This window comes from Mchenga conophoros, linkage group LG1 (genome assembly GCF_057382185.1).
Source record: "Mchenga conophoros isolate Kocher_MC1m ecotype Shallow Benthic linkage group LG1, M_conophoros_male_GT1.1, whole genome shotgun sequence".
Taxonomy (NCBI): Eukaryota; Metazoa; Chordata; class Actinopteri; order Cichliformes; family Cichlidae; genus Mchenga; species Mchenga conophoros.
Window position 1 is genome coordinate 42,712,947 of NC_140526.1, and position 22,270 is coordinate 42,735,216.

Below are 22,270 nucleotides of genomic sequence, written 5' to 3' on the forward strand. Positions count from 1 at the left end.
GTGGCGGTACAGGTGTGCCTTTTTACCTGTAGCACTGACGTCACATTTCAAAACAAGACTGTTGCGTTCAGGTTCCCCGGGAAGTGTAGTTCACTTGAGCATTCAAATCCTGAGAAAAACAGTACCTGTTCTCTGATCTGTGTTTGGCACGTTTTTAATTCCGTCTCAGTCAGTGTACGCCACACTGCACTCGCTTAAACTGTAAACGGGCTTCTGCTCTTGTTAATGCTTTAACTTTGGTTTTAAATGTCATATTTATCGGTTTTTCCGAAAAATAATGATATATGACACATCGATATATGTGCGTGTTAACTTATCAAATTTATACTCACTGTAATTCATTCTGTTGTGATCTAAACTGGCCACACAAATTCACCAAAGTCCCAAACTAACATAATGACTGGTCTGTAGGTCACCTCCTCAACCATGTAAGCAACAGCAGCTGCAACAGAAGGGCTCAGCTGGAGAGCGACATTGAGAATATTCTTCAGAGAAACCCTCAATCTTTTATTTTGTTTCCTCACTTTGAAATTCACAGCACAGCTTATTTATATCTGATCATTTAAAATAACAAAAAGACTTCCTCTTGTGTCCTTTGTGAAGGTGTCTGCTTCTCGACTACATGCAGCCCAAACTGCATGGGTGTAGTTTCACAGAATCAAAATAAAATGCAATGACTGATTCATGGTTTCAGTTGGGGAATCTGTAGCTGTGACTCCAGCCTGTCTGATGAAGCCTCAGCAAAGTGAAACTTGGAGCTGGTCTGTTTACATGCCATGTTCCTGTCCATGAGTTTTCTTCAGCAAGCCAAGCTACTTCTTGGAAAGACAACCTGAACACACCTTAAACATCGTCGGAGTTACTACAAAGCAGCCTTCCTTGTTTTAAAAAACAGAATCACATTTAAACTTTGCCATGAGTCTGTAACCATGACACAAACAGCAGGAACACTGTTCCTGCACAGCAGCACACAGTGAAAGGCCTCTGTCCTTTTCATGTTTAACAACACATTTCTAATTTGCAGAAGATAACAAAACTGCCGTCATCCCTAAAGTTGCCATGCAAAACTCCAGTTATAAAGCCTGCAGGTGAAGTACAGAACCATTACAGCATCACTGATACAGTCTGTATGCAAACACAGGCTGTTAAACGCTGAGATATGTAGGAAAAACTGTAACAGGGAGTGTGCACAGACACACTTTGTAATCATGGTATCCAGCTGTGCAGGATGTAGTTAAACTTAAAGGTGTGTTATGTAAGGTGTGTTAGCTAGTCTCAAAATGAAGGCTGAGTTTAATGTCACAGCTTCTTATTCACACTGAAATGTGAGCTCTATTTTTGATGCAGAACTTTCACACTTTTACACACACACAACATGTGGGAAATAGCGCACTGTTACACTGATTCAATACAAAAAGCACCTGTTTGTCACCTGTGCAGCTTAATGCAGAACAACGCAACATCTCAGGCACAAATTCTAACCAACATATTGTGGCATGCAGAAAAGTGTCCATGTCATCTCGTCTTTATCCCCGAGTTCAGTAAACCAAACTTAGCACAAAAAGTAAGAGAAAAACAGAATTCACTTTCGCGTCCCATTTATGGATATAATTCACTTCATGTTTCGTTCAGTTTATGTTCTAATTCTACTTCAGTTAGATTTGTCTTTGGCACATTTTCACATGAACATTTATAGTAAAATAATCCTATTTAATTCAAATACAGTGGAATTCTTACTTCTCCCTTTTAAAACTCTGGAGACAAGCCGAGGATGAGCCCCTCAACTCTGGACCTGGGCCCGCTGAAGGTTGCCAGGGATTGCAAGTGGACTTGGATCAGAGGCTAATTTTTCCCACAGAGATCGTAACAACTACTCTGCGACCAGACCTCGTCCTTTGGTCTAACTCCTCAAAACTCAGTCGTTGAGCTGACGGTAACATGGGAGGAAGCAATTGAGGAGGCATTTGAGCGTAAGAACCAGCGGTATGCCAACTTGGCAGCTGAGGCAGAGGACAGAGGCTGGAAGATCAAGGTGCGTCCAGTGGAGGTGGGGTGCAGGGGCTTTGTTGGCAGTACAACAGCAAAGCTGCTCTGAGAGATTGGGATCAAAGGACAGGCACAACGGCAGGCTGTAAGATAGATAAGATAAGATAAGTCTTTATTGTCATTGCACAGTCATACATAGTACAGTAGTACAATGAAACTGGAAAACTGTCCTACGTCGGCACTACATATAACAACACGACACGATATGACACATCACAACGCAACACAAACAACACAACACAGTATATTAACTTAGTAATAAAAAAAGAAGAAGAAGTGTATTGCACACTGTTATTATTGCACATTAATTATTATTGCACCTCGTTATAAATGTCCATCCATCCATTCGCTTCCGCTTCTCCTTTTCAGGGCTGCGGGGGGCGCTGGAGCCTATCCCAGCTGTCATAGGGCGAGGGGCGGGGTACACCCTGGACAGGTCGCCAGTCTGTCGCAGGGCCAACACACAGGGACAGACAACCATTCGCACTCACATTCACACCTAGTGACAATTTGGATTATCCAATTAACCTATCCCCACAAGCTGCATGTCTTTGGACGGTGGGAGGAAGCCGGAGTACCCGGAGGGAACCCACGCAAACACGGGGAGAACATGCAAACTCCACACAGAAAGACCCCGGCCTGATGGTGGAATTGAACTCAGGACCTTCTTGCTGTGCGGCAACAGTGCTAACCACCGTGCCACCGTGCTACCGTTATAAACATAAATATTATTATTGTTATTGTTTTAAACATTGTTACCTCCCCCCTAAAAAAGTCCAGGGAGGTAGCCAGTCAGGTCAGCTGTTAGCATTGATCAGGGCTGTTGTGAATTAGAGAACTAGCTAACACTGCTGAGAGGACCAGTCACTGGTTATGGCTAAAAAGGGCTGACATCACTTTGGCAGCTAAGGCAGTCAGCTAACCGCGAGACAATTACCATTTATTTGTATTTATTTTATGCAACTTCTTGCATTAAGTCATTTTAAAAGTCAGACATTTGGAGGTTAGTGGCTCCAGTCCAGCTCTACACACACACACACCTGGATACACCAAGGTCAGGCTCTGAGTGAGGCCTGTCACTATCATTATCACAATTATACTACACTATTATACTACTACTATATACTACATTATACTGGATCATAATAATGGATTGCATTTATATAGCAATTTTCAAGACCCTCAAAGCGCTTTACAATGCCAGTATTCATTCACTCTCACACTCACACACTGGTGGAGGCAGCTACAGTTGTAGCCACAGCTGGGGCAGACTGACAGAAGCTGCCATATCGCCCATCGGCCCCTCTGACCATCACCAGTAGGCGGGAGGTGAAGTGTCTCGCCCAAGGACACAACGACCAGGACAGAGAGAGCTGTCGTCCCACATTTAACTTAAACATATTTATTTTTTTATTTGCACTCAAAATGAATCAACTTTCAGCAAAACCCAATAATTACAGTTCTGTGTTAAACAATTACAAAACTTTCAGATTCACACACACCACCACCAAACTCAGACATTAGAACAGTTGTTTCTACTACTCAAACTACATTTCTTATTTATATATTAATCAAACTAATTCTGATTTATATTTGACCAAAAATGCTTTATTATTAGGAAATAGAGAAAAGCATTTTTACTCACATAAGGCTGGATATTAAGACCTTTTAACCTCTCTGAGCTGTGTTGTGGAGGTGGCTAGTTGGAGGATTTCAATCTCTTTCTACTAATGCATAGCTTGGGAAACAAACAACAACGTGTGGGACTAATAAAGGTTATCTTATCTTATCTTATTGGAGAATTCATTAATGAAGCAGAACACGTGAAGTAGGCAGAATCTGGACTCATCGTTGAGAATAACTTTCCCCCACATGTTCAGGTTCAGTGGACATGTTGCTGATATTGTCACGATATTCATGTTCGATGTTGAAATACCTGCAGCCCACATGCACCCCATCGAGGCAGGAGAATGCCCGATGGTAACAGAATATGACTAAGTGCAAAGTATTAACTTGACCTTCAAAATCCCCAGATCGCAGTTCAGTCTAGTCTGCAGGAAGAATGAGTGATCCACGAGGGCCCTGCCTATAAAAAAATCTGGATTTACAGGATCTGTAACACAGGGGACTCTCAGAAGTCTCGCAGAGTCGGGTCTCCCTGGGTCAGAGCTGTTTCAGCAGCCGGAGGAGCCACACAATTTTAGACGAGTAGTTTACAACTTTACAACAGTTTTATTCCAGAAGATGGCAACAGTGTTAAATCAATGGTTAAAACTGACTTATCCAAACATTTGTAATTTGGATCCATTTCTTCAATTAAAAAAAGGACAGTTTATTCAGATTGGAAGATGTAGCAAATAATAAACCCTTCATTTTACTTAACATCTCTTTACATTTTGTGTACTGCCTGTCTCATTCATTAATGTGTTGGTGAAACTGGTGATGAAGGTGTGTTTATTTGTTTTTAATGGTAGTAATTACTATCACTGGGAAAACTTTCCATTTCTTATTTTCTCAAAAACCTTTGAATTCAACACTTGATCTCACAATACCAAATACAACAGGAACTAAAATTCGACAATAAGGAAACTGGAAGTATGAAGTGAAGCACTCTGGAACATCGCTGCTGGGTGAAGCAGAACAAATACAGGCATGCGGAGTAAGAGTACAGTTCACATATGACCGTACGATGAAACACTGAGCTGCTGACGGTGAGGACGTCACTGCCGTCATCAGTTGTCCTCACAGCCGGGACGCTTCCTGTAGTTTTTAGTCATCATATTCCTGAAGGAGGTGAACTGGCACCTGGACTCTTCTACCTTCTTTTCTTTTTGCACCTCTTTCTTTTCCTCTCCTTGACCCATAGCTCCACTCGTGTCCTTCTCTTCATCTTTTTGTCCTTTCTCAGTTTTGTCTAGATGTTCTTCTGTTTTCCTTCCTTCTGCCTCTTCGTCCTCCTCCTCCAGTAGGTGACTGAGATGCATTCCTGTCTCCTTTGCACTCACAAGAGAAAGCTGATCATTAGGTTGTTCCTTCGGCAGTTGCTTGGGTCTGAAGATCATCTTGTGCTGGAGGTCACAGGGGGAACTGCCTCTTGCCTCTTGCCCCAGGCTGGACAGGAACTGATAAGCCACCCTGCTATTTTCCTGATCGCTGCTCTCATTCACATCCTCCAGACTGTAATGTGTCCAGCGCTCAGGATGCACTAGGTAGTCTGGGACTAATCTCTTCTTTGGTGGTGTGGGACAGATGGATGACGGATGGCTTGTGTTTTGACTGTGAAGTGAGGATTCGTCTGCAACAGTGTTCTGATTTAGAGAGGAGAAAGTCTGCCTGCCAATACTGTCTAGGCAGTCAAAGATACTGTGGCTGCGGTCAGAGAAGGCTGAGGTACCTCCACTCAGACTGAATGAACTCTGAGATATGGGAATAGCTGCTGGTGCACACACATCATCATCATCATCATCATCACTGTGGTCTAGGTCTGGGTCAAATGGAGCTCTGCTGGGTTGTTGTTCAGGCTCAGATTCATCACTGGCTGACAGCTGGTCGCCATCGTCACTGTTTATCATATCACCGTGCTGTCTGACATGCTTCTGATCACACATCTTGACACCAACACTCTGACGAGAACCTGATGAGGGAGAAAGGAACAGAGCTGTGCTATAAATAACCATCACAAGGCCAACAAGGCTCAACTGTTGTTCCTCAAAGAACATTGCAAAATCAAAAAAAGCATTTCATGCTATTGTTTTGTAATTATATTTAAACTTGTTCTCTTGACGCTGCAGGGACTCCTGTTACAATGACAATAAGGATATACAGATTCTGGACGAGTCAAAACTGGATGCCAATACTTTGTGTTTTCCACAAACTCTCCAAGTTTTCAAACTGTTTCAATGTCTCTGAGCTTCTTTACTGGAATGCATCATTACAACGGTGGTAGAAAACCTACGATTGTACACTCGAGTCTGAAATCCAGCTGTGGCAGCCACAGCACACTACAAAAGAGGGGGTGAGAGGTGCACGACCGACTGAAGCACGTGACACAGGATGTGATGTCAAATTCAGCATGCAACACCCTCGACATGGCGATAATTATTAATAACAATATTTAAGTCATGCCACTAATACTGTAGAGTGAGCGTAGGCCATAATAATACACTGACCTTTATACTTAAGTGAGCACTCAAAGCGCTTTCTGCTGCAAGCCTCATTCAACCAATAACACACATTTCATGCAAGTGCTTCTGTTTACATTATAGAGGCTTCCTTCATACTGCCATCATTAGTATCATTCCCAGCTCTATCTGTCAATGAGCAGAGACACCACCCATCAATTAGTTTAAAAACAGGAATGTCTCAAAGAACTGGATGACCTCTAACTTTCTGCTTCCAAGTTCAGCTCAAACGGAGATTATTGTACTCGGCCCTAAAAATCTTGGGAATATCAAACCAGATTCTTCCTCTGGAGAGCATTTCCTGCAGTAACACTGTGAGGAATCATGGAGTCATGTTTGACCAGGACATGTCCTTCTCGCCTTCAGTACTCAAGTTAAACATTGCAATCAGTGGCTGACAAAGTGACTGCTATACATCCTTCACTTATTCGGGTAAAGAGTGGCACTAACATAAATTCTTTTTAAAGAGAGATGCGGCCAAGAGGACAACAGAAACTGTAACCGTAACCGGTATAGCTCTGACTTACTTTATATAACCTTTTTGCAAACCCTGTTCTCCACAGCCTATCTAACAACAGAAGTAAATGTACTGCACGCTGGAAACACAAAGAAACATCGAAAATTACTTTGTGGCACAGCGCTGCGCGGATCTCCCGGGTTACTGATTCTGCGCAGTCCCGGCTCCTGTCCAGCCAGCTAGCACGCTAATGCTAAGTGCTGTTGCGCTGCAGAGCAGCGGTAAGAGAACTGCCGGGGATCATTCTCAAAAAACATTTCACCCTGTCAGTGGTTTACCTGACTGCTGGCGCTAACACCGACCCGGTAGTTTACAACGACGCGTAAACATCGACTTCCTCTACGCTTGCGTCTCAGAAGCTGCTGCCCCCAGCGGCCACAAACTGTGGCTGCAAAAGGATCAGACGAGCCTCCCGCGAAAAGTCTACACAGAAAAGGCGCGTTTCACTCGGGAAGCATCCTGACATATACTATGCACCGTTTTATGTTTGGAAGGAGAGTGCGGTGGCTGCCTTTTGTTGACACGGAGAAAGCTTATGATATATCGCGGAATGTTTTTAATAAAATTAAAGGAGATAGGCATTAATAGTTCAATGTTTGTTTGTTTTTATATTTTTTACATGATCGGTGAATACAAGTAAGAACAGCACAAAGTGTTTCAGGGATTTGTTTTGTTTTCTGAGAATGGTTTCTCCCAGGGAAGTATAGAGAGTCCACATTCTTATCTATTACTGGTAAGTTTGAACATTTGGAGAATGGATTGGGCTTTTCTGATGATGGCATAATCTGGAAGATTGGTAAAATGTAATGTTTGCTTTTAAAAAGATAAAAGAAGAATTTAATAATAATGAGGATCATCCATGTCAAGAGATTTTAAAACTACGTTGGGGAAATGAAAAAGGATGCAATCAAGTCATTTTGGCTGCACAGTAGACAAGATTACAGGGATTAATGTTAAGGGTCTGAACGGGATGATGGGAAGGGCCAAATGTACCACTGTCCAGTTGACTGTCTGTCCTTTGCCAATAATTTCAATAATTTTATACTCGTTTTGATGCTGCAGATTTTAAAGAAAGGACAATGGACTGTGATGGCTGACGTAGCCCAGAGCACTACAATTCATCTGTCTGAGGAAATGGTTGGCAAATGTTTGTCTATGATTGAGCCATATAAAGCATTTTGAAAGCTTGTTAAGCACAGTTGAAGGGGAACTTAGGATCTTGATCAAACTGTTTTGGTTTGTATTAAATACTTGAATAGTTCCTAGAATACGGAAGACTAGTGTAATTAAGAAATAATTAAGCCACTTCTCAACAGGCCGGGTTCCAAAGCCCTTAGTGAGTTTCGTCCAGTGGCCCTGACCCCTGTGCTTAATGTATGGAGCAAGTGGTTAATAAATAGCTCACCTCTTCAAAAGTGGATCAGTGGGAAAAAGTCACAAAGGGCACAGGAGGTGCAATGTTGTTGATTTGACTTCTGCCTTCAATGCAATGAGGAAATACATTTTACTTCAGCGAGTATTTAACGTGTGTGTGTGTGTGGGGGGGGGGGAATAATAACCTCATTTGTTGATTTATCTTTGCAAAAGATAAGAGCTTGTCCCAAATGCACAGGCAAGAATGCACATCAAAAGAATCCATATAAAGAATCCTGCAATCCATGTTGCAGGAAAATGAACTTTTTTTTTCAAGAAGAGGCAGTATAACATTATTGTTCTTTACGAAATATGAGAGAACTGTTACATAATTTACAAAACAACAAATTGCAGCTGGACATAAAGATGTTTTGGACAAATTTCTAGTTCAGATGTTCTTTTTTGTTGAGTTAATAGAGAGAATATAGTTTATAATTTTATTATTATATATTATAAATATATGGCTTGATGTATACTCAATCATCCAGGAAAGGAAATCCCAAAGGGTTGATTCTGTGTATCTGGATGGAGCATTTTCAGTGGGAAAAACGTTTCATCACTCATCCAAGTGACTTCAGTCTCAGCTGACTGCAGGTTTCCCTATAACCGTATCAACAGCACATTTACACATTGACTGAAACTACCACTGGCAAACAATAGGGTGTGAGGTCAGTCCTAGATATATATGTAGAAAGTTAGTATACCATTCACACTTCACTCCAGTTGGTGGAGGTACTGCACCAAAACGTTGCTTGCTAACCGCCAATAAGAAGCCGAAGAAGTCCGCTCCAGTGTATATTAAAAACTCAGTGTTCAGTTCTTTTTTAATCAATTTAATCAAGGGACTCTGACACAGATAGTTGAGCATTGCTGAATTACTCTGAATTTATTTTTTTTAAAATGTGGCATTCGCAGAATCAGTTACAGATGTCATTCCCTCTTCACTCTTAAAAAATGGACAACCTATCTGTCTGGACCCTATAATGACATCAGTGTCCTCTTCATTAAAACAAAAATAATTGCAACATACAGTCTGTATCACCATATTTTCCAAAACAGAGGACACTTGACCCAGTTTTTAACATATTTAAACGATGCCTTCGTTTAAATATGTTAATTAAAAATGAAATTAAAAAATGGAATTAAATAATGGTACAGAAATAAGGCCTCATCTGTATAAGAAAAATACGACGGTACGAGGGAATTTTTTTTGCAGTTCGTCTGAAAAGCTGCAGTTGTGCTTTGGCATTTTTTAAACATCAATAGGCGCTGATGCACGCAGTCTGTCCCGTCTGTGAGCGCAGAACAACCACAAAGCTGCTGCTCAGGGATGAAGTCACACATATGAGTCCTCTGTGGGAAAATCCGGACATTTTCATTAGTCTCGAAAATCCCCCCGGTTTTTTGCTGTTTCACCATTACACTGACATTTCCCAGTGCTGATTTGTAAAACCATTAAAATACAAAATCTTAAAATACAAAAATACAAAATCACCAGACCCGGCATGTGTGCAAAATTTCATGAGCATGTTTAGGCCCTCAAAAAGGCCCTTGTTTTTCCTGAATAATAATAAGAAGAAGAAACGGAGCAGACACAATAGGGCCTTCGCACTCTCAGTGCTCGGGCCCTAATAATAATAATAATAATAATAATAATAATAATAATAATAATAATAATAATAATAATAATAATAATAATAATAATTATTATTATTATTATTATTATTATTATTATTATAAGAATCATCAGGGCGGACGCTACTCGACACGTCTGCACTAGGGGGCGGACCATCCCGCAGCTGCCCTGTTGTGATTGGTTGAGACACTCCAAACCGGGATATTTTGAAAACAGGGTGGCTGCTGCTAGTTTTGTGACTGTTTTCCGAAGAGACGTTAGTGGCTTTCAGCCTAAACGTGCAGAAGAAAAGATTTTACAAGTTCTTTATGGAGCAGGATTCGCGGGATGCTGCGTGTCCGGGGAACGACGCGTCAGACGTGGTCGTGGTTAATCTGGACTTGGGTAACGGAGACACGGACAACGGCCCGGCCGGTAAAGGCTACGGCGGGGCGGATATAAATCGAGGTGAGGTCAGCAGCAGTGATCATCCACGTCCGCGTTGTAATCTTTTAAAACAGGAACCAGCTTGTAGGCTTCCTGCCGTGCATTTGACTGCTCTAGCACTGCTTAACTGACCCATGTGTGCTAATGACAGCGCATATGTGTTTGTAGCAGGCCTGTCACGTTAACACTGTTAGCTTTCATGTTTCGCTCACGCGACGCGTCTACGCAGACGGTTCTGCAACAGTGATGCAGATAAACGTGCACACATCGTGCTGTAGGCTGAACCTTCAACACTACTGTGGCACTAAGCTATGCTTACATTTTGAATGGCTCTTTCAGCCCTCTGTGCAAATGTACCACATGCTAGTATACGCTCCAGCTGTTAGGTGTCGCAGATTAAGTGGTAACGCTCAAACAGATGTGTGGTAGACTTGCTTTTCAGGAGTCCCTACAAACCAGGAAATAAACGCTGAATATTTCATTTATGAGGTTAATTTAAACACAGTCCGTCAGTCTTATTGCTTTTGACCAGTAAAATAGTCCATGTGAACAAAGATTTTCCTCCATGGTGTTTCCGTCTTTAACAGCCTTGTTTAAAAACGAGGAGGAGAAGAAAGATGAAGATGGCAGTGATGACGACAGTGGAACATACTACTATAACACTGAAGCGTCGGGGACTGGGCTGCAGAGACGTGAGCCACCTTCGGGAGGAAGTTCAAGTCTTCCTGACACGTTCCAGACCAGCCACCTGTTGTTCTACGAGAGGTTCAAGGCCTACCAGGACTACATGCTCGGTAACCGACGTCTGCTAATATTAATAATCGTAACCCTGAGAAATTAGACTGCTGATCTCAGTCCTTGTGTTCTTGTGTGTGTAGGAGACTGTAAGCCTTCAGAGGTGAAGGACTTCACAGCAGACTACCTGGAGAAAACGGTGGAGCCATGTGACTGGTTGGCTCTTTGGTCTACTGATATCTTTGATGTTCTGGTGGAGGTAACGTAATGCTTTCATTAACCTGTGATCACACAGTCTAGTCATAACGACGCTGTAAGGACTGCTTTCCATCCCTCTCTGATGACACGTGTGAAAGCGGAGTCTGCAGGGTGATGGCTGTAGCTGTGTACTCCACTCTGCATCATGTTTAGCTGCGTGCAGCAGTGCAACAAGTGCAAACAAAAACCATCTCAGCTTTGTCAGCTTTATCAAACACCGATTGCATCTTGAACTTGTGACAGGAATGATGTTTGTGGCTCACACTGACTTGATGTCATTCATGACAGAATGTAGGCCAGCGAGTCCTTTACAGCAATTTAAATGCCTACAAACGATGCTGGCTGCCGTTCAGCTGTAGTGGTTGTAGGCTGTCAGTGCGCCGTCTACCTCAGCTGTCAAAATGTCTGTTGTCCACATCATTTACTCTGGAGGGAATTGTAAGTGTGAAAGGAGTCGAGATGCGTGGATCAGTCACTTTTGGCTCATGACAGAGATGTTGAGGATATTCTGAACTTTTCTGTCACTAAGTCTTGCCTGTTTTATTTTTGTGCAGTCTCTGTTAGGAGAAAAGTTGCTTAAAGTGGATCTAACGTTGCCAGACTCTGACATTTAGTGAAAAAACTTTTATATTGTTTAAGAATGTAATCTAAGTGTTTATCAGAGGGAAAGTGTGATTTGTAGGACACTAGAGCCTGACATGCTGGCATGATGTTAGCTTATGACCAGCTGGTCTTTATCTGGCTTGTAGTCAGCTGTCCTGAGACAGAAGGGCCAGATGTGTAATCTGCTGTGACAATTTCAGGAATAAACAAGCATGTTCATACATTGTCAAAGGAGCTTGCAAAGAAAAGCGTCTGGACTTCTTTAAGTTGCTTGAAGACGTTTCACCTCTCATCCGAGAAGCTTCTTCAGTTCTAAGGTCAAATGGTGGAGAGTCCCAGATATAAACCTAGTGGGAGTTTCCCCCCACAGAGGGACAAAGGACCCCCTGATGATCCTCTAATCACATGAGCCACGGTGTGAAAGAGGGATTGGGTCACAATCAGCCAGGGTTTCGGGTGAGCTCATTGTGAAACCTGGCCCCACCCTATCATGTGATGTCCTGAGGTCAGATGGCCCTCACACCCACTCAGGGTGGGTCCTTGGTCCCTCTGTGGGGGGTCACTCCCACTAGGTTTATATCTGGGACTCTCCACCATTTGACCTTAGAACTGAAGAAGCTTCTCGGATGAGAGGTGAAACGTCTTCAAGTAACTTAAAGAAGTCCAGACGCTTTCCTTTGCAAGCTCCTGAGGCTACGATGACCTGGATGACTGAGAACCTTCACAGATACATGTTTATGCAAGTTTTTCTGTGTTGGAGCCCTGACTTCAGTTCAGGAGACAAGGCATGAGGTGAGGAGGAGGGGCAGAAGACAGAGGCCAGTGGTGAAGTCATGTAGGTTGAGAGTTAGGCATTTGTCATCTTTAAATTTAAAAAGTACGTATCTGGCGAGTCTCCAGTGACATACAGAGGTCCAAGCGCTGGATTCGAGGTGGCGGGCCAACATAACCTGTGCTCCAACATTGCTCCTGTGAACTCTTAATGGATAAACGTTTTTAAGAACACATCAATTTGTTAGGAAATGTTATTGCACACTAATCAATGTATATTTATGAGTGCAGCAATCTTTTTTACTAAAAACATTACTTTCTCTACCTTTTTAAAATTTCTTTAGTTTTTCTGAAAGTGCTCAGTGGTTATTTTATAGTTTGGAAACACCACCCACAGTGCTATAGTGTTACACAACTATAGTGCACTGTAACGCTGTTGATGCCATCAGTGACTGTAGCTCACTGGAAAAGGACCAAAGAGGGGGCTGCACAGTGTCTGCTGCCTTTACAGAATGTAAATGCACATAATCAAAGGCGCAGCAAACAAACGTGCGTGCTAATGTAGAGCTTGGAGGACGTTGGTTTGTAATCCTTGGGTTGTGGCTGCTGGTGGTTTCAGGTGCGAGACGTGGAAGTGAAGGACCTGAAGGCACGTGTGAGGCTGGTGCTGCCTCTGCAGTGTGATACCAGAGGCGTTGAGCTCCATGAAGAGGCCATGACGTCTCTCCTGGAGGCCACTCAGCACAAAGTGCCCCTGCAGGAGCTGCAGGTGGTCTACGAGGAGTCTGGGGACATTGATCAGACTGCCCTTGCCCTTGAGCATGTAAGGTAGGACTTGGAGGCCATGGGGAGATTACATGTTGTTGTTTTGCCCTGACGTATATGTGACATCCTTTCCTTTCATCTGCAGGTTTTTCTATAAACACATCTGGAGGGAGTGGGATGAGGAAGAGGAGGATGATGACTTTGACTACTTTGTCCGCTGTGTGGAACCCCGGATACGACTGTGAGCACTCTAGGATGATCCTATATTAAGAAGTGTTGGTTTGTGTCCGTAGCCCTGACTAAAACATGTCTTATCGTAGCTACTACGACATGTTGGAGGACAGAGTCCCAGCAGGCCTGGTGGCAGAGTACCAGTCCTTACTGGAGAAGTGTTCCAAGTGCTTCCAGCAGTTCTCCGCGTTGCGCAGTGGCCTCAGTGCCGACTCGGACTCGGAGCTCGACAACGTGTCCATGGTAGAGGGCCTGAAGCTCTGTGACCAGCTGGAGAGCTTCAAACGCAAGCTGCGCATCATTGAGAACCCCCTGCTGAGGTAGTGTGCATCAGGGCTGGGCATCGTCACTGATTTCTAGAATCGATTCGATTCAGTTCGATTTGAATCTGGGAAAATTGCCTCAGACAGTCAGAAATATTATAATTCAGATCAGTACATTTCCATATTTCTGTATCAATAAAAAGGAAGCTGACACACGCAAGACTTTATCAAAGGTGTGAGCATCACAGCAGAGGCCTTTGTGTCAAAGTAGCTGAGCATAAAACACAGAAAAACATGAAGGAGATTTTCCTGTTCTGGATTTCATAAAAACATTCTGCAGTAGATCAAAAACGAAAGAAAACCATTAATCAACATATGAACGTTAGCTCTGACGTTACAGCGGTTTTATTAGAGATACGACTAACAGGCATTTTGTATAATTTTAAAGAGTTTAAATTTGTTCAGTAAGTAAGTTATTATTAATCCTTTATTTATCCAGGTAAAAAATCTCATTGAGATTAAAAATCTCATTTCCAAGAGAGTAAAGGGGAAAAAAACAGCGTCCGACAGGCTGTAAACAACGGTAGACTTGTGTGTAACAAGCAAGCGAATAATGCAAAAAAGGTTAAGAGGTGAAGCGTAGTTTGGAGAGAGATCAAACTAACAGCGCAAAAAGGGCGTGAACACAAAGCGCCGACCCGCCGACGGATCAGAAACGGCGAGCTGTCCGCTTTCAGCCCCGACCGTGTCCGTGCTGTCGGGTGAGAAAGTCACATCTCACTGATTCTGATCCGTCGGCGGGTCGGCGCTTTGTGTTCACGTCTCTGTGCAGAAGCCGTGTTCCTGCTCTCATTACTGTCTTAGCTGTTTGGTGGTTGTTGAAATTTTGAGGTTTAACCTGAGATTCTGGCATTTCGGGCAAAATAAATTTATATTAAAAAATCGATTCAGGATTTTAATGAATCGATTTCACGTTATCCAAGCCAGAATCGATTTTAATCGATTATTAAAACCCTCGTGTGCATGTCCTTCATTGTTCCTTCTCACGCCCAGTGTTCTACACCCCTCCTCTCATGTAGATACGTGCTGGCCTATAAAGGAAATACGAGGCAGCAGTGTGTGCAGAGCAGAGGACCTCGAGCATCAGGCGCAAAGGTGGTTCATGTGGTTACTGCGTCCTGCAGCACCGTCCAGCTGCAGTCTCTGCTTAGTGCCAGACTCATTCCTCTATGCTCATCTGAAGACACTGAAATTCAGGTCAGTTGCACAGAAGCATAGCTGCGTGTCCAAAGATCACGTCAGCGAATACATTTGGAGTTTGGACCGGATTGTTTCTTCTTCTTTTCTACTCTACCTGAACTCAAAGCGCTTTTTACAACATGCCTCACACCCACAAGCACTTCTTTCTATCCGTTCTTTCCTTCTTTTTAACGTTCACACTCCGATTGATGCATCAGAGAACAACTTGGGGTTAGTACCTTGCTTAAAGGTATTTGGCATGCAGACTGGAGCAGACGGGGATTGAACCACCAACCTTCCAGTTAGCAGATGACATGCTCAAACCCCTGAGCTACAGCCACCCAAACCTTCACCTTAACCCCTCGCACTGACAGCATTCATGCTCTATTACACAGCAAATTTTAATGTTGTTGTCTTGTAACCATAGTGAGGCGACTGTAAGCTGCTAATGGTGACTGTGTCATGTACGTAGTTCCACAGAGAGCCGGTATCAGCTGTGGATTCGTGCTATCAGGGCGACTTGGTGATTGTTCTCCCAGGAATGTACAGTGTCAGCAGCTCCATCTTCATACCAGACTCCATCACCATAGAAGGTAGGACACTCACGCCATGCTTGTGTAGAAGTGATGCTAATACATGGAAACCAAAGATGTCAATTCAGATGTTTTATGCATGATGTGCCGTTCCTCTTGAAGAGCCCTGTTTGTGTGTCCATCAAATTAAGAAGTACATGCAAGCTCGCCATGGTTGAAATGAAGGGGCCACTATGTTTTACGCAAACGTTGGTTATAAGTTATTAACCTGGGAGCTTCACAGTGCACTTCATAGTTGTATGTACAGGTAGACTGATCTGTGATGGTCACATGCAGCTACACGTCAGGACCCCTCGAACATTGACACCATCAGCGGAGCTCCTGAGCTGCAGCTGAGCCCAAACGTTCGCAGGTTGATATATTACAAAAAAAGACAGCACATACGCTGGTGCTGTGATATCATATCACCTGTGATAGCACTCGTACATTAATACAAACATTATTATTGCTATAGCAACACCATTCAGGGAGACGAGATGGACATCAGTTATGAAGGTGCTGACGTGGAGCCGGGTGTAAATGCCTGCACCTGCTGACACGTCTGAGGGTGGATCGCACACATTTCCATCTTTGTCACATTTTCTTCATCCTGAATGCCGCGGTCTGTTTGCCAACTCAGCTGAGATCTCCTCTGATCGTGGTTACAGTTACATGCAGCCACCATTGAATGGAAAGTGTGTGAAATGCAGAGCCCCTTTGTGTGGTTTCAGGGGCTTCTTTAACTGTGTGTGTGTGTGTGTGTGTGTGTGTGTGTGTGTGTGTGTCAGGCTTTGGGTTTCCTGATGAAGTGGTGATTGAGAAGAAAAGCAAAGGTGACTCATTTGTGGAGTCTACAGGCGCTGATGTCAGACTCTCCAACATCAAGTTCATCCAGCATGATGCCATTGAAGGCATTCTGTGTGAGTATTACGTGCTCTGAGCTGCCATCACACTAACGCATTGTGTCATATTCAAACAGGCAGGGACACAGGAGCTAACCTTTACGCTTTAAAAACCCAGCCGCAAACACTAAGACAAGTGCAGACGTAGGCTGATTACTTCATTTTGGGTGTTGTAGCTTTCCTGAACAAAGTGTCAGATCAGAAGAACAGTAAATGGTAAATGGTCTGTATTTGTATAGCGCTTTTCTAGTCCCTAAGGACCCCAAAGCGCTTCACACTACATTCAGTCATCCACACATTCACACACTGGTGATGGCAGCTACATTGTAGCCACAGCCACCCTGGGGCGCACTGACAGAGGCGAGGCTGCCGGACACTGGCGCCATCGGGCCCTCTGACCACCACCAGTAGGCAACGGGTGAAGTGTCTTGCCCAAGGACACAACGACCGGGACTGTCGGAGCCGGGGCTCGAACCGGCAACCATCCGATTACAAGACGAACGCCCAACTCTTGAGCCACGCCCAGTATTCTGTATAACTTTCAAACGCACACCTTAAACAGATAATTCTGAGGAAATGATATCTCGCTAATTTAGAAGATCATCATTTAGCCCGGAAAGCCAGTTTGCTGCGTTATAAAAAAAGCTCTCCTTAAAGCTACAACATCTGACTGATTTTCATGACTAATTGAAGAAAATATAAGCAGCCCTAGGTTTGTCTCTAGCACTGTAGCCAGGCTGACAAAAAGTCTGTACCACAGGCCTTCAGGCTGGCAGTAGTTAAACCGTTACTTCACTCAAGCCATCACCTGACCCGGCGGTCTTAGCTAATTATAGGCCAATCTCCAACCTTCCTTTATATCAAACATCCTTGAAAGAGTAGTTGTCAAACAGCTAACAGATCATCTGCAGAGGTTTATTTGAAGAGTTTCAGTCAGGTTTCAGAGCTCATCACAGCACAGAAACAGCTTTAGTGAAGGTTACAAATGATCTTCTTATGGCCTCTGACAGTGGACTCATCTCTGTGCTTGTCCTGCTAGACCTCAGTGCAGCGTTCGATACTGCCGTGTGTGTGTATATATGTATAAAAGCTGCTGCTGGTAATCAGAAGTATAAGAATATTTTGTAGATATTTCTGTATATTTTTGAATTGTGGTGTAGGACGAAGAAGAAAATAATCCTATAAAAGTAACAACAACTTAAAACAAAAACCATCATTACTGTTTAATTTTAGCTTGTTAATTTTCACAAATACTGTAAAGGTGTTTAAAAATAAGCAACTTTTGATGTTTTCAGTTTAGTGAGGAAAAATCCAGTCTGTCTTCAGCTTGAACAAGTGTATTGAAATCTGGCTGAATGTCTAAGGTGGCTATTCAAAGTACAGCTAAGAGGTGATCATCAGTGACAGAGGATCTGGATTTGTTGAACTTCATCACTGAGAATGTGTGTTCACATACGTAGGTAGATCCTAAGTGGAGTAGAATCCTCTGGGCTTGTGTGGAAAGTCTTTGAGTGGAGAGTGAAACTCGGGCAGTGGGACTGACCTAAACTGCTCTGCCAGTAGTGTGTCAGACTAGGGAGAAGAAACTGTGTGCATTTCACTCTTGGCTGTGTTGAAGTCTTGAAATTGGCTTGAAAACTCACCATGCAATGCTTCCAACATGGATGAGTACCTGTGGAGGTGATCAGCTGGTGGTGTGGCTTCCTTGAGTGTTGGCACGTGAGTGAGAATATTGTCCCACATTTGGCTTAAGAGAAGCTGCAACTTTCTCTTGAAAGCCCTCACTGCTCTGTACGTTGCATGCACAAAAAGGCCCTTGCTTTGCAGTTTTCCCACACCGAGCCTCCTGACAGCTGTGTGGTAGCTTACGTTTTCCTCCAAAAGTGCAACAAACTGTCTGTGATTCAGTGCTCTGCTCTGATGAAGTCCAACATTTTTAGCTGTCAGACTTGGTCAACCATCTGTTCTCACACCTATCGCTTTGTCCCATTTCACGCCCAGCTTCTCCAAGCATGCATTTACCTTTGTGAAGAAATGACTCCCTGTCCCTTTCATTGACTGCATGGCTGCCAGCTCCTCCGTGATTTTGAAGTCTGCAGTGATCCCACGTAAAAAGACGAGTAGCTGGGCAGTGTCACGTACACCGCAGCTCTCATCCACAGCCTGGGAAAAGTAGTCAAAGTCAAACATGACCGTGGGGGCCAGGGGTAGCTGGCATCACCTGACGCTGTGCAGACAGAAGCAGATAATACGTCGAGGGTTTTCAAAATAAAAGCAACACAGTTGTATTGCATGCACAGCATAAACACTTGTTAATTTGTGCTTACAACATACCGTATGTGGCCCGTGTAAAATGCCCAGGTCTGTTTTAGGTCGTGTGGTCAGTTGGACTGGAGGTTGTGTTTATCTTAGGTGCGTGGTGTTGTGTTGAGGTGTGTAGTAATGATGCCTTTCTTCTCGTTCCGGTTTGACTGCCAGGTGTGCGTCAGGGGACTCTGAATATGGAGAACTGTGTGCTACAGTGTGACACCACTGGAGTCATCGTGAGAACATCTGCCCGTCTCACCATGAACATGTGCGACCTGTATGGCTCCAAGGTGAGACCTGAACTCCACCCATCACATGGTTTTCTGGAAACAAAAGATATGGCCAGTTCCTCCATGCTGTGAAGTAGGGCTGCCACGATTAGTCGACTAGTCACGATTACGTCGACTATCAAAATCGTCGACGACTGATTTAATAGTCGACGCGTCGTTTGAAGCTTTGTAAGATCACAAAAGACGCAGGAATAAGTAGCAGGATTTAAGAGTGTAATAACGGACTGAAACAGAAGATGGCAGCACTGCATGTACAAGGATGCCAGCTGCCGTTAAACCCCGAAGAAGAAGAAGCTGTGTCCCAGAATTCATAGCGCAGCTCAGTTTCCAACAATGGCGGCAGCTAGTTAGTTTTAATATTACTCTTATTATTCTTTCTGGGTCACAAAATAAACGTTTAACATATTTTCAGGCGAGAATGTAGCTGTGTAAACCTCAAATATCTGCTCAGTTTATCAGGACACCACATATTTTCAAAAGCGCTCCGACGTTTTCGGAGACGTCTGTTACCCACTAGCTCGATAGCTAGCCGGAGCTAGGTCACTAGAGCCGTGAGAACAGCGGACTCCCGGCAGATCGTTTCCAAACCCACCGCCGTCTTTCGCTACTCAGGTTAAACATGATATATGAGTCACTTAGAGAACTTAAAAATGTTATTGTTTGGCTTTTTTTAGTATTTTATTTGTTCCTGAGTAAATCGGTTTGGCTGAGATTAAAGTTACAGTTTTTACACAGCTGAATAAACGTCAAGCAGACAGCTGATTATCAGAAGTGTGAGATGCTCGAGAATTTACTCCGGTGTCCTGTTATATTTTAGATAGCAAGGAGTTTATTAAACTTCACCAAAACAATCTGCAGATTTCATTAAAATTTAATAAACTATCATCTTGTCTTTATTTTTAGTTAGCACAGACCTTAAACACTTAAAGCTGTAAGCTAGTGATAGTTATATAAGAGCAGATGCTGCTGGTGCAATAAGCTGTAGTTTTACGTCCAATGGATGATGCTCTAAGTAGTCGACTAATCGCAGAAATAATCGGTGACTAGTCGACTATCAAAATAATTATTTGTGGCGGCCCTACTGTGAAGTATGTGTTACACTGGAAACTATGCTGACCTGCCAGCTAATGACCTGACACAAGATCAGTAAAGCTTTGTGTAAAAAAACAAAACAACCCTATGTCCCAGTGTTCTTGTTGTGTGTGACGGTTCTCTGATCAGCTGACTGGTTATGCTGCTCCTTGTCTGTGTGCAGGGGGCAGGTGTGGAGATTTACCCCGGCAGCGTTTGCAGTCTTGTTGGTAACGGCATCCATCATTGTAAGGATGGGATCCTCATCAAGGTGAGATGAGATTCATCTTGCCAATATTCATATTTCTGCCAACTCCATCGTCCTGACTTTGTAAAGCTGTTATCACTGATGCTGTATTGTTAGTAGGCCTTTTACCCCCATTGTGGACACAGTAGTGCTTGTGCTTTGAGTGGCAGTGATGCAGTGGTTAGCACTGCTGCATTGCAACAAACAGGCTGCAGGTGTGATGCCCAGCATGTGCGTGTGCGTGTAGGACTTTGCTGATCAGATGGATGCAATGCCTTCCATCACCATGGAGAACAATGTGATCCACAACAATGAAGGCTATGGGGTGATTCTGGTGAAACCCAACAGTGGGGAAGAGCCCAGCATCCCTGTGGGCAGAAGTGAAGGTGGGTAAGGTGGTAATGTGAGGCAGCTTTGATAGCCCAGTGCACAATCTATAATCAGCTGCCCCTTTCCTCGCAGAGCACCCTGATGCACACACACAAGAGGAAAAGCAGGGAGGATCTTTAGACCATCACTTGATCTCCACCTCATTTTCAACACCACCTGTCAGCACCACGTCCAGCAGCAGCCCCTCGCTACCTCTTTTGGCTGGGTCTGCTAAGAACAGCTCAGACGGTGATGCGGCTGCGTCTACAGGCAGGAAGTGGCAGTTTAGCCGTCAGCTAAGCAGGAACGTGGAGATGTCCAGCCAAGCTGTTGAGGATCTGAAAGACCACCAAATCTTTGTGTCCTTTCAAGGAAACCAGTTCAAGCGCAACGGCATGGGCGATTTTGGCACCTTCTGCTACTAACACTGTGACCTAACATTGCCACGCACCCCTCGGCATTTCTGCCCAGTGTGTATGATGACACTAATCTTTTTGCCATAAAATAAATGTTGCAGGAATGTGTTGTTCTGATTCACGTGTGTGGAGCTGTGCACAGGCAGGTCTAAATATCAGCTCTGATGTTAACGTCCAGTGGCTGTGGATCAACCCTTCCTGTGGAATTTGCACAAATTCTTTTATCCGTTTTATTCCTCTGAGCTTTTTAAAAAAAGAATTTAAATCCACGTTTGGTTTCTGTTTTATTCTGAGGTGGTGGCTTGCAGAGTGCTGAGGTTCACACAGATGCTTTTTAGAACAATGAGTTCAGATTTTTCAGACGTGTATGACAAAGTTAACAGTTTAGAAAAGTTTTATTTGCCATGTTCTGAAAACAGAATAAAAATTAACTCTACAGTTTAATATTTAGAAAGAACCAAGTGTGGTTGATGATGCATTTTGTGAAATGGATGAATAAAATACATTTTAAAGTCATATTTCCATCCTCTTCTGTCTGGATGTGCACCTCACCTGGGACAAAGAACACATGTCGGACGGGTCTTTGCTGGCAAACTTGTGTGGCCGTCCTTGACCAGTTCTGTGCAATTCCATTAATGAAGAACAAAAACAAAACGTACAACTCCTTTTTAAATGCCATGGTTTATGTAGTTAGGTCCTTATATATGTTTAGACACTGACAGGGGGGGGGGGGTTTAACCTCTTTACTGAAACACTCCAAATATAGTTACATAGTTACATAACAGACATGTTTTTGAGTCTCAGCTTTCAGTGTATTCTTTCAGGATATGTTCTGTCATCAATGTCATAAAAGAGCTGGAGCTGATGTGAGGTGTGGTGCTTTCATGTGACAAATTTTGCTGTGAACAGGCAACAAGAGGTCAAAGTAGATCTCCATGCAGGTGAAACAAGCCATCTGTTATGTTGCGGGTAAGATTGACCCAGAACAGAAGTGATGTCACATGTCATCTGC

At 43.5% G+C, this 22,270-nt stretch overlaps 2 protein-coding genes across 4 annotated transcripts; one reads left to right on the forward strand and one right to left on the reverse strand.

Annotated features, from left to right (window-relative positions):
* Nucleotides 1–4,258: 4,258 nt before the first annotated feature.
* On the reverse strand, nucleotides 4,259–7,129 carry tssc4 (tumor suppressing subtransferable candidate 4). 3 transcript variants are annotated; one of them, XM_085279090.1, is made up of 2 exons: nucleotides 7,023–7,129; nucleotides 4,259–5,680 (listed from the first exon to the last, which is right to left on the reverse strand). In XM_085279090.1, exon 2 carries the CDS (start codon nucleotides 5,652–5,654, stop codon nucleotides 4,779–4,781), a length of 876 nt encoding a protein of 291 aa, XP_085135216.1. In that variant the 5' UTR covers nucleotides 5,655–5,680; nucleotides 7,023–7,129; the 3' UTR covers nucleotides 4,259–4,778. The 3 variants fall into 3 exon arrangements, with proteins under 3 accessions (XP_085135216.1, XP_085135210.1, XP_085135227.1); XM_085279084.1 differs by having other exon boundaries at nucleotides 6,854–7,057; XM_085279101.1 differs by having other exon boundaries at nucleotides 6,755–7,057.
* A 2,840-nt stretch (nucleotides 7,130–9,969) lies between these two features.
* Nucleotides 9,970–21,774, forward strand: shcbp1 (SHC SH2-domain binding protein 1). Its single transcript, XM_085279116.1, has 13 exons — nucleotides 9,970–10,240; nucleotides 10,807–11,013; nucleotides 11,098–11,213; nucleotides 13,206–13,414; nucleotides 13,497–13,592; nucleotides 13,672–13,902; nucleotides 14,925–15,102; nucleotides 15,557–15,677; nucleotides 16,445–16,576; nucleotides 19,037–19,155; nucleotides 20,411–20,497; nucleotides 20,721–20,859; nucleotides 20,936–21,774. Exons 1-13 carry the CDS (start codon nucleotides 10,102–10,104, stop codon nucleotides 21,265–21,267), a joined length of 2,106 nt encoding a protein of 701 aa, XP_085135242.1. The 5' UTR covers nucleotides 9,970–10,101; the 3' UTR covers nucleotides 21,268–21,774.
* The last annotated feature ends 496 nt before the right edge of the window (nucleotides 21,775–22,270 follow it).